General features: G+C 40.3%; 1 protein-coding gene across 12 annotated transcripts in view; it reads right to left on the minus strand.

Annotated features, from left to right (window-relative positions):
• Window positions 1-392: 392 nt before the first annotated feature.
• Window positions 393-14,978, minus strand: part of Dcaf6 (DDB1 and CUL4 associated factor 6) — a 115,320-nt gene continuing 100,734 nt past the window's right edge. For all 12 annotated transcript variants that reach the window (XM_076547907.1, XM_076547906.1, XM_076547904.1 and 9 more), the window contains 5 exons: window positions 13,167-13,305; window positions 11,366-11,522; window positions 9,974-10,062; window positions 4,517-4,622; window positions 393-857 (listed from right to left, as the gene is read on the minus strand). In XM_076547907.1, coding sequence (XP_076404022.1) covers window positions 793-857; window positions 4,517-4,622; window positions 9,974-10,062; window positions 11,366-11,522; window positions 13,167-13,305 — 556 coding nt within the window. In that variant the 3' untranslated portion in view covers window positions 393-792. The remainder of the gene's footprint in view (window positions 858-4,516; window positions 4,623-9,973; window positions 10,063-11,365; window positions 11,523-13,166; window positions 13,306-14,978) is intronic.

Consider the following 14,978-nt stretch of genomic DNA (forward strand, 5'->3'; position numbering starts at 1 on the left):
AGGAGGTGGAAAAGGTTAGGTCTGTAAGACACACACAGGTCTGGGTATGGAGGACTGTCTGAAGGGGATGTGGATGTTAGTCAGCTAACTGACGGCTGTGAAATCAGGAATATGGACAGAGAGGTAGACCAGAAGACAGCACCTCCAGTTTGTGTTAATGTGAACCATCCACAAGGCTCTGACTGATTCAAATGAGGTACCACAAATCACGGGACAGTAGCTCAACGTGAAGAAAAGTACCTTGGGAAGAGAACTGTAAAGGCCCTTTGACGTGATCTGGTCACACAGAGGTCCAGATGGAAAAGGTTTCTAAAGACAGAAAGTCCTCTTTTGTTAGAGAAATGACTAGAAAATGTGGATCAAAGTAGCAAAGAATTAAATAAAAAGTCAAATTTAAGATCTTAAAACAATCACCTTCTTTAATTAGAAAGTAACAACCATGCAAACGGCAAGTGTAGAAATTTATTTGAACCAACATTTCCACTACAATGAACGTGACTTTTCAACACTGATCCAAGCTCCCACGTCCGAGGGTGAGGGAAGTATTGCACTTTGCGTTTCCTAGCACTCCATACACGGCAACAAGTTTCACAAACCTTTTGCTTGTTTTGTTTTACACACTCGCCCAACTCATGCACACACTCATTCCAACTCAATGTTTGGTTATCCCAAAAAATGGGGAAGAACTCCGAAAAACCATAGCCTTAAATTGCACTAAAGTTCTGTAAAGAAAAAAATATAATAAATGTCGTATACAAATTTCAGAACATCTAAGTGCTTGCGAAGAGTCGTCTATTCTTCATCCTCATTTTCATTCTCCTGACCTGAGCCTTCAGATCTGTCACCCTCCAGACGATCTGGAAAACACAGACACAAGAATTACACGTGCTCAAAATCCTCTGTTTAAATAACCACCAGAGTCTATTTAAAACCACAAAAAAAGTTTACCAGTCAAACATAAATATGTAAAAATCTATTCACTATTATATATACAGACGAGGTGGATTTTTGTTTGTTTTGTTTTGTTTTGTTTTGGAGACAGGGTCTTATGTCTCACTGGCTATATAGCCCAGTCTGGCCTCTAACTCACAGAGATCCACCTGCCTTGCATCTCTAGGCCTGGGATTAAAGGCATACACCATTAAACTGGTACATAACGGTTTTTAAATTGTGTGTGTGTGTGTGTGTGTATACACATGTATGTGCACGCACACGTCAATGTGGGTATGTGTACATGAGTGCAGGTGCCTATGGAGGCGGAGGCCAGGCATGGATACCACTGGAGCTAGTGATTCAGTCAACTGTGAGCTGCCTGGTGTGGGTCCTCTGGAAGAGCAGTATGTGCTCAACTGAGCCATCTCTCCAGCCCCAACATAAGCTTTTAATTTTGCCTCAAGAGGTAAATGAAGAACGAAGATATACCATCATATATACAATATCATGTAATTCTAAAACATACAAGATCTTGATATGTTACATTCTCTCGCAGTGGTTTTCAAACAGGGTTCCTTGGAGACTAAGTTTTAATAACGGATGTCAGGTGCTATCAAGGGAGCCTGCAAAGGAGGATGTGGGAGAGAAGAGAGTGGAGGCCATGCAGGTGTGTTCAACCTTTATGCAGCAAAACAAACACAAACTCCTTGCAAAATAAAAACCTCATCTACTGGTTCTTCTTCTTCTTTTTTATTTTTATTTTTTTATTTTTTGGAGCTGAGGACCGAACCCAGGGCCTTGTGCTTGCTAGGCAAGCACTTTACCACTGAGCTACACTGAGCTAAATCCCCAACCCCATCATCTACTGTTTTCAGTAAGTTTATGACTTTCCATTGGGCTGCATTTACAGCTATGCTGGCTGGGACATGCAGCCTGTGGGCAACAGGTTGGACATGCCTATAAGAGGACTGTGTAATTCTGTTTTTAAGATTTCTTACAATTCAACATCTTCTATGTTCTAGGAATTGTGCTAATCCTGACAATCCTTACAATGATGACGAAAATAAAAAGTTTCTCTCTCAAGGTCGAGCACTATCTGGGTCCAGCACTCAAGTGCACACACAGTCTGAAGGTGTGAGTGGCTGCAGCACGCTCTCTCGGGCTTATGTCATCTGCACTGGCTGCTCCTTTGCCTGGGATGTTTTTGCACACTTCATCAGTACTCATGGTTCTGCTCAGTACAACTATTACCCTTTCTGTGAAACTGCCCCGGCTTCTTCAGGAGCTCCTTCCTCCACATATCCTGGAAAGTCCTTTATGAACCTCTCAATGATGACCCCTGTATACTACTTAAGAACCTGTCTTCTCAATATTAGCTTTTGGGTGGCAAGAGTTACTTCTGTTTATCTTCCTATCCTCAGGGCTTATGACAGGATGTTCAGTGAAGGTGTTTAATGTCCTTGTTTTGTCTCTGCCGTGCTGTGGATTAAACCTAGAGCTTCATGCACAGTAAGCATTGTACCACTGAGCTCTACCCTAGAGAGTGGCTTATTAAAGAAATGAATGAAGTTTTATGAAGATAAGCTGGATCATATCACGGTGTATGAAGAAGGCAATGGCAGAAATCACTGCCACAGTAAGGATGGTGTTTAGGACATTTGTGACAGATATATTTCCCCAAGTAATCTGGAAAATATTAATTAATAAAATAGTTCACAACAGAAGGACAGCAAATACCAGATGGAAGGGGACAGTGTAATTACAAAACCTGAGGAGACAAAGATTTTTGGTATATATCCAGGGCTTGCATGTCAGAATACTGACCTGAATACATGGCTGTCCATGAAATCCTAAGTCAAGGGGAAGGCAGTTTCAAATTCAGGCTTTAACATCATCAGGTGGACGGCCTGGGCAAGTTAGGGTTAATATGTGAGGGGCTGGGGAGATGGCTACGGTTAAGAGCACTTGCTGCTTTTGCAAAGACCCAGGTTCAGTTCCCATCACCACAGAGTGGCTCAGAGCCACCTGTAACTCCAGTTCTAGGGCCTCCAACACCTTCTGAGCTTCCCAGGTGTCAGGCATGCATATGGAGAACATGTACACGCAGGCAAAACACGTACACCATAAAAATACATCTAAAGTAATATCTTAAATTTTTTAAAGAAAGGGTTAGTATCTGCTGGGTTTGGTGGTATATTCCTTTAATATCAGTACTCAGGAGGCAGAGGCAGGTGGCTCTCTGTGAATTTGAGGCCAGCCTGGTCTACACAGCAAGCTGCAGGACAATTAGGACTATACACAGAGACTCTATCTTTTTTTTTTTTTTTTTTTTTTTTTTTTTTTTTTTTTTTTTTTTTTTTTTTTTTTGGTTTTTTCGAGACAGGGTTTCTCTGTGTAGCTTTGCGCCTTTCCTGGAGCTCACTTGGTAGCCCAGGCTGGCCTCGAACTCACAAAGATCCGCCTGGCTCTGCCTCCCGAGTGCTGGGATTAAAGGCGTGCGCCACCACGCCCGGCCAGAGACTCTATCTTAAATAAATAAATAAATAAATAATAAAGAGTTAATATTTGATACAGTATAGGTACTCTACAAATGATGCATAATACCTAACATATGAACACATTTATGAAATCAGTGAAAAGTGATAAACATTCCTGCTTGATAAAATGTTGTCATAACACACACTGTATAATGATTCCATTATTATAAATACGGATTGTGCAATTTACTCTTGAGTATCAGTTGTAATATATGTAGTTTTTGAATTTGTGTCATTGAACCACTGTTTATCATCTAAAAAAGTATTGATGGGCTAGCAAGATGGCTCAGTAGTTAAGAGCACCTGCTGTTCTTATTGCTGACCTAGGCTCAGTTCCCAGCACCCACAAGCAGAAAACCACAGTCTGTAACTTCAGTTCCAGAGGATCCAACACCCTCTTCTGGCCTCTGTGGCACTGCATACACATGATACATAGATATGCATGCAGGCCAAACCCATACACATAAAGATAAATAAATCTTTTAAAAAATTATTGAAAAATGCACTAATATAACTTTCTTTCTTACCATGTTATATTTGTTTTTAATCATGGCATTATTGATTTTTAATAAATCTATGTTAAAGTGTATTGGGCACAACTTTGTTCATATTTTTGTTTTTTTTGTTAGTTGAGGCAGGATCTCCTATCTCTCAGGCTAGCCTTGAACTTACTGTGTAGCCTAGGGTGACTTTGGACACCTGTTCCTCCCCACCTCTACTCCCCTTGTGTTTAGATCACTGGAGTGTGTACCACACCCAGCAGTACAATGTGTCTAGAGGCTTATGGTACAGTTCTGTATTATGAGAAGATTGCCTAATAAAGAGTTCTCAAGTGACTGTGTTTTCATTTTACCGTTTTTCAATAAACTTAGTTTATAAGGAAATAGTTCATTGGGCTAAGGTCAAGTGTTCACAGAAAGACATCCTATTTCTGAAGTTGTTGCTTTCATTTTTGGATATTAAGAAAACCATAGAAATGTCTGTAAAGTAGGGCTTACTGTTTTCAGGTCAAATAACAACTTTAATGATAGAGTAGAAGTTCTTACCAGCTCGGATATGATTCAGTGACGCCAACATTCTTAACATGAAAGAAGCTGGAACGGTAATGGTGTTTCTAGTCTCTTCCAGCATGAGTTCATTTCGAGTTATAACCTACAGCAAGTTAAACAACTGTATCAAAGTTCATACATCCTTGCCTTAAAGATTATGAAAACAGTTTTAAAAATCAGCAAGTCTTAGGAGGAATATTTTTCATTCTTTTTATGTGTAATGTCTGGATTTCTGCCTTAAGGCAATGTCAAACAATTACTTTAACTTGAGTTAAAGGAAGATCAAAGACCAGCACTACTTTAAAAAATTAATTTATATTTGTTGTACAAAATGACAGGTTTCATAATTACCTTACTTAGTTCAAGCATATCTTGTACTTTGATCATATTTGGTCCCTTTTATACTCTCTTGCCCCCCTCCACAAGCAAAGTGGAAATATACAAACCCAACATACATAACCAGTAGTTTTCCTATTTCCCTATAACAAACATACTGAGAAAGAAATGAGAACAACCCCATTCACAACAGTATCAAAATCCACAAACAAAATCCACAATCAAAATCCATTCAGATGCCCATGAATGAACCGACTGAGAAAGTGGAGGACTTCTACAGTATGTAAAAAAAAGCAAACTGGAGAGAGAGTCTTTTAGTCAAATGGTGCTGGAAAAACTGGAAATCCCCTGTAGAATGAGATTATAACCACCTCTCTAATTCTGTCCAGAATTCAATTCCAAATGGATCATTAAAGTAGGACTTGAAACTATCAGTGTTAGGGGAAAATACTTCAAGATATAAGCACAGAGAGGGACTTTATGAAAAGGACTCTAATAGCTTAGGAAATAATTCCAAGACTGGACAAATTAAAAGGCTTCTTCCCATTAACATAGTGAAAAGACAAGTCTACAGAATGGGAGAAAAATCTGTGTAAACTGTATGTCTGACAGCAGAAAAATTAAATATTAAAAACCAAGTCATCCAACCAATGGAGAAAATACTTGGACAGAAAGTTCTCAAAGGAAATACAAGTGACCCATAAATAGAAAGAAAATGTTCAATACGGCAGGGAAGCACACTAGAGCAGGAGCTGGGTGAGGTGTGTGCACATTAATCCTAGCCCTTGCAAAGCCACAGGCAGGTGGATGACTGCAAATGTGAGGCCAGGCAGGTCCGCATAGCTGGTTCTAGGCCAGCCAGGTCCGCATAGCTGGTTCTAGGCCAGCTGAGGCTGTCAAGTGAGACTCCCAATCAAAACACTAATAAAAGATCCACACTGAGCCATCACCTCACAGCAATCAAAATGGCTATCATCAGGATAAGAGATGACAACAGATGCTGGAGAGGAAGTGTGACAAGAGAGCCAGATCACACTGCTGGTGGAAACAGAAACTGGTGCAGCCCTATCAGAATCAGTAAGGAGCTTCCTTAAATACTGCAGATAGAATTACCTTATAATCAACCATATCACTGCTATGTTTACACCCAAAGGAATCTAAGCCAGCATACCTTAGAGATACGCATGCATACATGTTTACTGCTTGCAGGGCGTTTACCCAACAACCCCACAGTTCCCCAGAGTGTTCCTGAGTGCGAGCAGCAGGAAATATTAGATAGAAGCATTTAGATTGTGGAGATAAACAGATAGAAAATACAGGATAGCCTCGAGAAGGCCTGGAACCTATTCCAATGAGCCCCAGGGCCTGTGCCCCAGGGTATTTATAGAGACACCAAGGGGTGGAGCAAAAGACCTCCCCCCAGCACAGCCAAGTGCGGACCATCTTAGACACCTGCACTCAGGCCCGTGGTCCTAATCATCCTCCATGCAGACCTGCTGGGTAAAGCCACCAGGAACCTGAGAACGGTCTCCCACAATTGCTGCAGTACTCACAGAACCCAAACTACAGAACCAGTGTAGAGATCCACGGATAAAGAAAATGTATGTATGTTTAAGTCAGCATAAAGAAGGGTGAGATCATGTCATTTGCAGAAAAAATGGGTAGAAAAGAGATTCCTGTGTGAAGTTGAATAGGCTAGCCTCAGAAAGACAAATACAGTATGTTTTTCTCTGCTATGAAGACTGTATTATATGGCATGAAAGCAGAAGGGTAAGTAGTAGTTGGGAGGAAGGGTGTTAAGGAAAAAAGAGCAAGAGAGGGTTAACAGGAAGACAAAGACAAAATAGCTGTGTTTTTCTCAGATGCAGAACTTCACACACACACACACACACACACACACACACACACACACACACACACGGAAGTGAAACGCAGAAGGAAGACTTGGGGGAAGATGTGGACCAATGAGCTACGGGAGAGAAGAAGGAGAGAGGGAGTAAGAATGCTTAAGGTTCAATGGTAAGTATGTGAAATCATCTCCTTTTCCCTCTCCCTCCCTCCCTCACTGAGACTCATCATTTTGTATGCTAGCTAAAAATGTTAATGAAAATGAGGAAGACCAAAGAACTAAGGGAGTCTTAAAACATAAAGAAAAATTATCTGATCATTTGTTGTTCTACCTATTGACACTGGTGTGTGTGTGTGTGTGTGTGTGTGTGTGTGTGTGTGTGTGTGTGTGTGTGTCAATCCTAATTCCCTCTGTAAAAAATCAAAGCAGACAAAGTAAAAAGTCTACAACCCTGGAGGGAGGGTCGCGTGTAGTAAGGTTAGCTCCTCACTCCACCCCCATTCTGCTTTGCTTATTGCAACAGGGTCTTGACATGTGGCTCAGTGTGACCAGAACGCTTGCTTCAGCTTCCTGGGTGGTAGGAGGTGAATTACAGGCCACAAAATCAATTTGTTTGCAGCTAAAACACTCTTAAAAGGACAGACCTTTTTCATGCTTTCTGTTATATGTAAGAGGGACGATCAAACTTATTTTTCTCTAGGATATACCTCTAATCTGTTATTAAAGTCAATATTACAATTAGTAAGATCTGATTTTTACATTTAGTATCATAGATTTTTTTATGTAACTATGATTTATATTTATTCAGTAAGTTAGTTAAGCATAATTTATAGGTTATTTTTCATCCCACAACTGCTTTTATTCTCTTCATTTCTTCCTTCAGGGAAATTTCCATATTTCTCAACTGCCTGTTTATATACAAAGTCTTCATCTTGGAATCCATTCTTCTTGTCTGTCCCTCCTTTCCCCGTTTTCATTTGTTCTTTGCTGAGAATCCAGGCATTCTGAGTGGACTGTGGGGCACTTGAACCAGCTGGCTTCTCATTCTCCTGCTCCATCCTGTGTGTGAATGAGCAATGCTAGCTCTGATTTGTATGGCCTCAGTAGCCTGCCTATTATTTATGTGAATTCAGTTCTGTGGTAGGGTATTCCTCAAAGGACGAGAGGGTGGTGGTGGAACTCAGACTTACAACACATACTTGAAGCAAAGAAACATAAAAGCTGAGCTGTTGTTAATGGCTTCTTCCCTCCATGTTCAAGCTGTTCTCAAGAAAGATGCTGAGGGGCTCGGAAAGATGGCTGACGCTCTGGCTCCACACACCTGATATTTGAATAGAGTTGCTTCAACTGTCTCATCAAAGGAAGAGCCTTTGAGAGGCCTATAGAGAGTGGCCTCATTTCTAACAAGCCTCTTCTATTACTAAATCAGTCCCTAGTTTTGGCTTGAGAGCTGAGCAATGACCTATGAGGACACAGAAATGTCAAGTGATGTGTATGCAAATGCACATGCCGATGTCTGTGTTTGTGAGGCTACTGCAGTGGGGGAGGTGAAAGCTTCACAGCAGACTGAAAAGGGCCCCTCCCATGGTCCCCCATTCTTCCAAGCATCACACCCTTCCCTTCTCCAAAGGAGCAGAGTGCTGCCTCAGGTGGCTAAAGCAGCATGGCTGGCTGGTGTCTCCCCGAGACACATGTGCAGATATGGCTGTATGAGCTTATGCTTAGCTCCTTTCAAGTTGTTATTTAGCCTTCAAAAATCAGGCTGGAATACAGTCAAAATTATAGTTCAGACCATAGTGATTCTTTTTAACTATTCTCCAAATTTTATTTGTACAATTCCACCTGAACTGGGTCCATACAGAGGGTGTTGGCAATTGTTTACATCTGCACAGATTTGTGCTGTAAGCGCATTCAGTATAAGAATATAGTATCTACAGACATATCAACTACAGATCAGAGTTGATCAACAGTAATACAATTTAAAAGGTAAACAACTATGCATTAGAAATGACTTTATCCTGCTGAGAGCCAAGTAAAGATGAATACTTGCAGACCTTCCTTAAGGTTTTTAAGAAAACTCTGCCCCTGGACAAACATAAGAACACCAGAGGGAAGTGGAACTCAATTCTGGCCCCAGACTCCTCAAATGCTCTAGGTCGTGCAGCCTTATTCATGGTGGTATTTGAAATAGGATGCAACCACTTTTTTTTTTAATAGAACATAACTATGCCAGCAAGAAAGAGAAGGCAAATCTAACACATTTCATAGGCAACATGCTAAATGGTCTAGGCCCAGTGAGGATTTTCAAACAAAGGGATCAAAAAAAGACCTGCATCCAGAAAAATCAATCCAAATGTCCAGGCCTTTCACTTGACACAAGGCTGTATATGATATGTACCCTGGCCAGGAAGCAAACACAAATGACTTCCTCAAATCATGTAAGTGGCTTTAATATATTTCAAACACTACAAAAAGATGATTTTCATATTCAAAAAGTCATAGAAAGTTTCTAAACACACTTAACTTGAAGCATACGGGCTCTGTCTTACCCATAGGCCTTAGCACACTCAAGTGTGCTCAGGGGGCGGGGAGAAAGGCAATCTACATGGTCTTCAAAAGGAAATAAACAAGCCAGTGTTTTGTTACTCAAAGTATTCATACTAAGATGGCCCTAACTGTCAAATGGTATCAACACTGGGGTAACTAGTCAAAGTTCCCTGCTGTGTTACTATACCTCCAAACAGCACCATTTTTACAATGGTGGTTGGTTGGTTGGTTGGTTGCAAGTAGAGTTGCTCAATCAGCCTGAGAACACCATGGTGGTTTTAACTTTGGTTTCTCACTTGCCTGAAACTCACCAGTTCCTCAGCTGGTCCTGTTTCTTCAGACTGGAAGCCTCTGAGTCCTCATCCAGAATGGGTCTCAGCTGAATTACTGCTCAAAAGCTTGAATGCTTAACCAGCCAAATGCTCCATAGATGTTTTTATTTCATTTTTCTTTTTCAAAAAATTTGACCTCCTCTCTCTCCGCCTCTTTTCCTGAGACCTGGTCTCACTATATAGCTGTGGCTGGCCTAGAACTTGCTATACAGACCACCAGGATGGCCTTGAACTCATAGACATCCACCTGCCTATGCATCATGAATGCTGAGATTAAAAATTTGACTTCCTTAACTGAATGACTGTTTTAGGTTAGCAACTAACAAACTAGTTTTCTCTTGAGATAGCATTTTAGATAAAAATTAAAATAGAGTATAGTAAAAGTCTTACTTCATCAGCAAGTTTTCGATTAAAAATCCTCGACTCTTCCAGTGGCGACCAGATCTTGATGTCATAGTCTATGCCAGATGAGGCCAGAACTAGAAAGAAAATTTACACCTTTATCATAAATTCAAGACATAAATAGTAAGCATGGGTGCAAAATTAACAAAACTTAGCTTGAATGAAAACTGCTATACATATTTTTGAAATTTAAAAAAAAATTTTTTTTTGAGACAAGGTCTCTCTACATAGCCCTGGCTGTCCTAGAACTCACTATGTAGACCAGGCTGGCCTGGAAATCAGAGATCCACCTGTCTTTGCCTCCTGAGTGCTGGGAATAAAGGTGCGTGCAGCCACACCTGGCCAAAGATTTGTTTTAAATTGTGTGTGTGTGTGTGCTTGTGGATGCACAGAGTGCAGGTGTATGCAGTGACCAGAAGAGGGCAGCAGCTTTCCCAGAGCCAATGGCTGTGAGCTACCTTTTGTGGGTGCCAGGAACCAAACTTGGGTGCTCTACAAGGGTAGTACATGTTTTAAACTGCTGGGCCATCTCCCCAGTCTTTGTACTACATAATTAACTGTTAATTATCATTTTGAACGTTTCCTATAAGTAACTAACCGTAGAACAAGATTTTAAGACCATCCTGAAGTCACTCAAATTTCTGTCCTATTCACTGTTTTCTTGTGAAATACGTGGTCACTTCAAATAGAGGCAAGAGCAAACCAATTCTCTGTTATGCTAATAAATTAATTCAGATGCATGAAGTCTTAAAAAGGCTTGGAGGTTTGCTTTGAATAAATGATGAGAAATTCAGTCATGCCAGATTCTATAAAACTTAAAAATTAGAAGACTAAACCTTTGAACCTATTTCTTCAGAATACCTGTCAAAAGTATTTGACACATTCTTTTCTTTCTTTTTGAGGCTGAGAACCTTTAAAGATATTTATTTGTCCTTTGAGAATTTCATACATGAATACAAAATGTTCTGATCAAATCCATTCCCTATTCCCTTCTCTCCAACTCTTCCCAGACTGCCACTCATGTCTCTCTCCTAACTGTGTGTATTCACTTTTAAATCCACTGAATCCAGTTACTGCTGCCAGGACGTGCATGGGTTTGGGCCATCCACTAGCATGGGCAACTTACCAGAAGCCATATCCCCGGGAAAACTGACTCTGCCTCCACCTGCAGCCATCAACTGCCAGTATCTTCTCAGCTAGGGGTGGGGTTCTGTGAACCGCTCTCCCATCCATAAAAGCAAATTCTCTGTTTTAAACCCATGAAGAACTATAGCTTTCTCTAGTAGTGCTTAGTAGGACAAATGAGACTTTTGTAGTGTTGACACAGCTGAGGAATGGTACCAGCACTCTCCAGTACTTGTTCTATGAGAGATATCTTACTTGGGTCAAATGGATGAGGCTGCAGACAGTTGACCACATGATTATCAGCTTCTAGAAGCATCAAGTGCTCAGCAGTGTGCCGATCCCAGATGAAGATGTGGCCACAATCAGAACCACTCATTACAAAGTTAGCACCCCAGAAATTGGCTTCTTTTATCTGAGGGATTTTAAGAAACACAAGGACATCTAAGTCAAAGTTACCCAAACAAAGACAGATTCCATTCCCATGGTGAAAATGAATTGGTTTTAAAAATAAAAAAGTTAAATATTGAAGGTTTTTTTCTCGTAAGAATCTTAAAATCATAAGAGCACTTCACTGGGGGGGATAACATCACAGCAAAGCATGGGAAGCTGCCCCCCCCACCCCCCAACTCCCACCCCCACCCCCGAGAGCAGGTTTTGCTATGTATTTGACACACAACAAGTACTTTACACACGCTAACCAAGTAAATAAGATTTCTGGGCTTAAAACAGTATAATGGAAAAAATATATATACATATAGATGAGCTTTCTAAAAATCATCTCATTTTAGCTTTATAAGACAATAAAAACATTTCATAAGAAAAAGGAATTGTTGCCTTTTGTACTTTGCCAAGAACAAAAAGTATTTTTTCATTAACTGTTAGAAGCCCACAGAATTGAGAAGGAAGGATAAACATATCTTTAGTTAAGCAAGCAGACAAAGGAATCTGGAATACTAAATAGCCATACTATTTTAATAAACATACATGGAAGGACTGTAAAAAGATCTTTACACTTCAGACATCGTCTTTAAAATCATTTCCCCTGCCGCTGCTACTTTTGCTGTTTCTGGTGCTCACACGAGACAGCAGGGAAGGAGAGACCCCGTCGTCACATGGTGACGCTGTTGCACACGCCTACCTTGGGTTCTCATCTCTTTCTGTACTAAGCCATGAACTCGGGGCCATGTGCACTCGACCACTCAGCTACCCTTTAATTACATTAATCTAAAATTCTAACTGGCAAAATGCATAAAATGCAAATTGGTTACTTCTATTAATAATGAGTATCCATTTAAAAATGATGAAATTATTACTACTGATGACATATACAGCTAATTATTTCCTCAATCCAGTTTATTTTTTACCTAGACCCTCAAGAAGGTAAAACATGATCTGCAGTACTTTGTGGTAACACTATAGGCATACAGAACACTTTCTAGATAGGCATGGTTTAGAGTAACAGCTAGATTGTTGCCCTGCACTGGACGTGCAGATTTGTGGGTTTTAAACATAACACTGATCTTGCAGATCTCCTGGTCCATCCTGTCCGTTTCAAAGATGAAGAGTTAAAGCAAGGAGAGACAGAGTGACCAAAGCCAATTTTTAGCTGTTATTTTAAAAGGTGTTGTAATTAGTGTATCTGAATTTTATACTCAACCTGGATTTGTGTACAGATTTATTTTCTCATTCCAAAATAGTGAAATGTAGTCAAATGAGCTTTAAAAAAATTTAATAGTAAATTTCTGAGGTGGACAGCAAGCATAGATGATAGATAGATAGATAGATAGATAGATAGATAGATAGATAGATAGATAGATAGATAGACAGACAGACAGACAGATAGATAGCACTAACTACTTGTTCTAAGATAAAATAATTTTTCTAACACATATATTTCTTTAGTATGGTAGAATTTTTTTGCAATATATTACTGGACTAAAAGAACCATGCTTTAATAAAGGAGTAACAAAATCACCACAGGGTGTGTGTGTGTGTGTGTGGGGGGGGAACCCATGAAACTTCAGTCTCATCAAAGAACACCATGAGCATCTGGTACCATTGTCCGGGAGTTGCGATGGCCCTTATAAACCATCTTTACTAGTGGCCTCCTGATGTTCAAAGTGTCCAATTCTTCCATTTCTTTCCTTTCTTTTCTCCTCCTGAAGAACTCCTGAATGCGAGCGACAGCAGAGCGTCTGTGTATTACATAGTAAAACAAAACCAAAAATAAACATTCACAGGCAACTTCTGAATAATAATGAAAAACATCAAAATGCAGTAATTCTATATTTCAAACACATTATTTTAATAAAGCACCCCCAATCAAAAGCATAAAAAGGCAGACTTCATCATAGTAGTTGAGTTACTACAAGATATTTTAGTTCAGTGATCACTTAGGAAATTGGTACTGGTTGAAAAAGTAAAGAAAATAGCATGCGACACAGTAGTTTCTAAAGTACTATTCTATAAAATCAGACAGACAAAATTCATGTGCAATTTTACTTCTCTTTGCCTCCTTTGGTGGCCTAGGCCAGGAGTCACACCCTTGGGAGGCAGAGGCGATCAGGAACCCAAGACCAGCTCTGACTTCAAAGTGAATTTTGAGACACTGTCTCAAAAGAAAAACAAAACGAAACAAAAAACCAATGTCCTGCTCAATTTCTATGTGTTTCTCTTCACAAAGGCCATCAAGAGAACCCCTGAGAAACTGAGTAACATGGGAACAGTGGCACTAATATTCTACATAGTTTAACAATGTTCCAAGTGCAGACCAGTCAAGAGGATAATGAACATCAGTAAGAGATAAAATGAAGACTTCCAAGTAGCGTCTCTTTTCTATGGCTCCGCACCAAAGGAGAAATTTACAGCTAGCAGGCAGATTCCATTCTCTCTACAAAGGAGCTGATGGCAGCAGTAGCTACTCATGAACAGGGTATTCTTTCTAGGGTTGATTTTACTATTAAGGGAGTGCTCTCCTAACACCCAATGTTACTTAATTCTGGAGCTTTTACTTGTCATTTAAAACATCACATTTTGACATACAGTAGAAGGGAAGTCTGTAAGATTTAAAACTATAAATCGGTAAGAAAAACATATGAGATGATAGTCTGTCTCATCAATAAACAAACTTCTCTTTTTATGTTTATCAGATTGAAAATATTTTTAAGTCTACGGGTGTGGCAAGAGTTTGGACTATGCGGTCGGTCTTCAAACAGAACAGGCTGACCTCAGCAGCACCATACTGGAGACAGCATCATTAGACATCCAGAAGTCTCCCGAGCCTTCTATCATTTCTCTTCCCTCAAAGACAACTTCTCTGACCTCTGATATGGTGGTTTTATTTGTGGGTTTGAATTCAATGGACTCATATACCAGAACACACAGCTTGTGTGTTCTGAAATGCGTGTGACAGTCGGAGGACAAGCACAGCTCATGCTCCTTGTCTGCAGGTTCTCTTTTACTGTTGTTCAGTGTTGCTAGGCCTGGCCCCGGAGGGAGCTCCCATAGACTCTTCTGTCTCCACCTCCCATCTCCAGGAAGGAGCACTGGGGTTACAGACACATTTCCTGTGCCGGGCTTTGCCGGAGTTCTCGCAATTCAACCTAAGATCCTTGAGCTAGTGTGGCCATCTCCTCAGCACACGGTCAGCTTCTTTAGCACGACATTATAGTACTCACCCATGCTGTTATGCTGCCTGAAGTTCACCTATCATCTTCCCCATAAGGTATTACTTTGCATAAGTATAATTTATTTACTGTGTTGTTTAGTTTCTGATGACTGAAACTGGGCTACCATCACCATATGGCATATCTTTTGGTGAACATATGCACATGGCACATGTTCATGTTGGCTATTTCCTAAGAGTGAA

The sequence above is a fragment of the Peromyscus maniculatus genome, chromosome 11, assembly GCF_049852395.1.
Source record: "Peromyscus maniculatus bairdii isolate BWxNUB_F1_BW_parent chromosome 11, HU_Pman_BW_mat_3.1, whole genome shotgun sequence".
Lineage (NCBI taxonomy): Eukaryota > Metazoa > Chordata > Mammalia > Rodentia > Cricetidae > Peromyscus > Peromyscus maniculatus.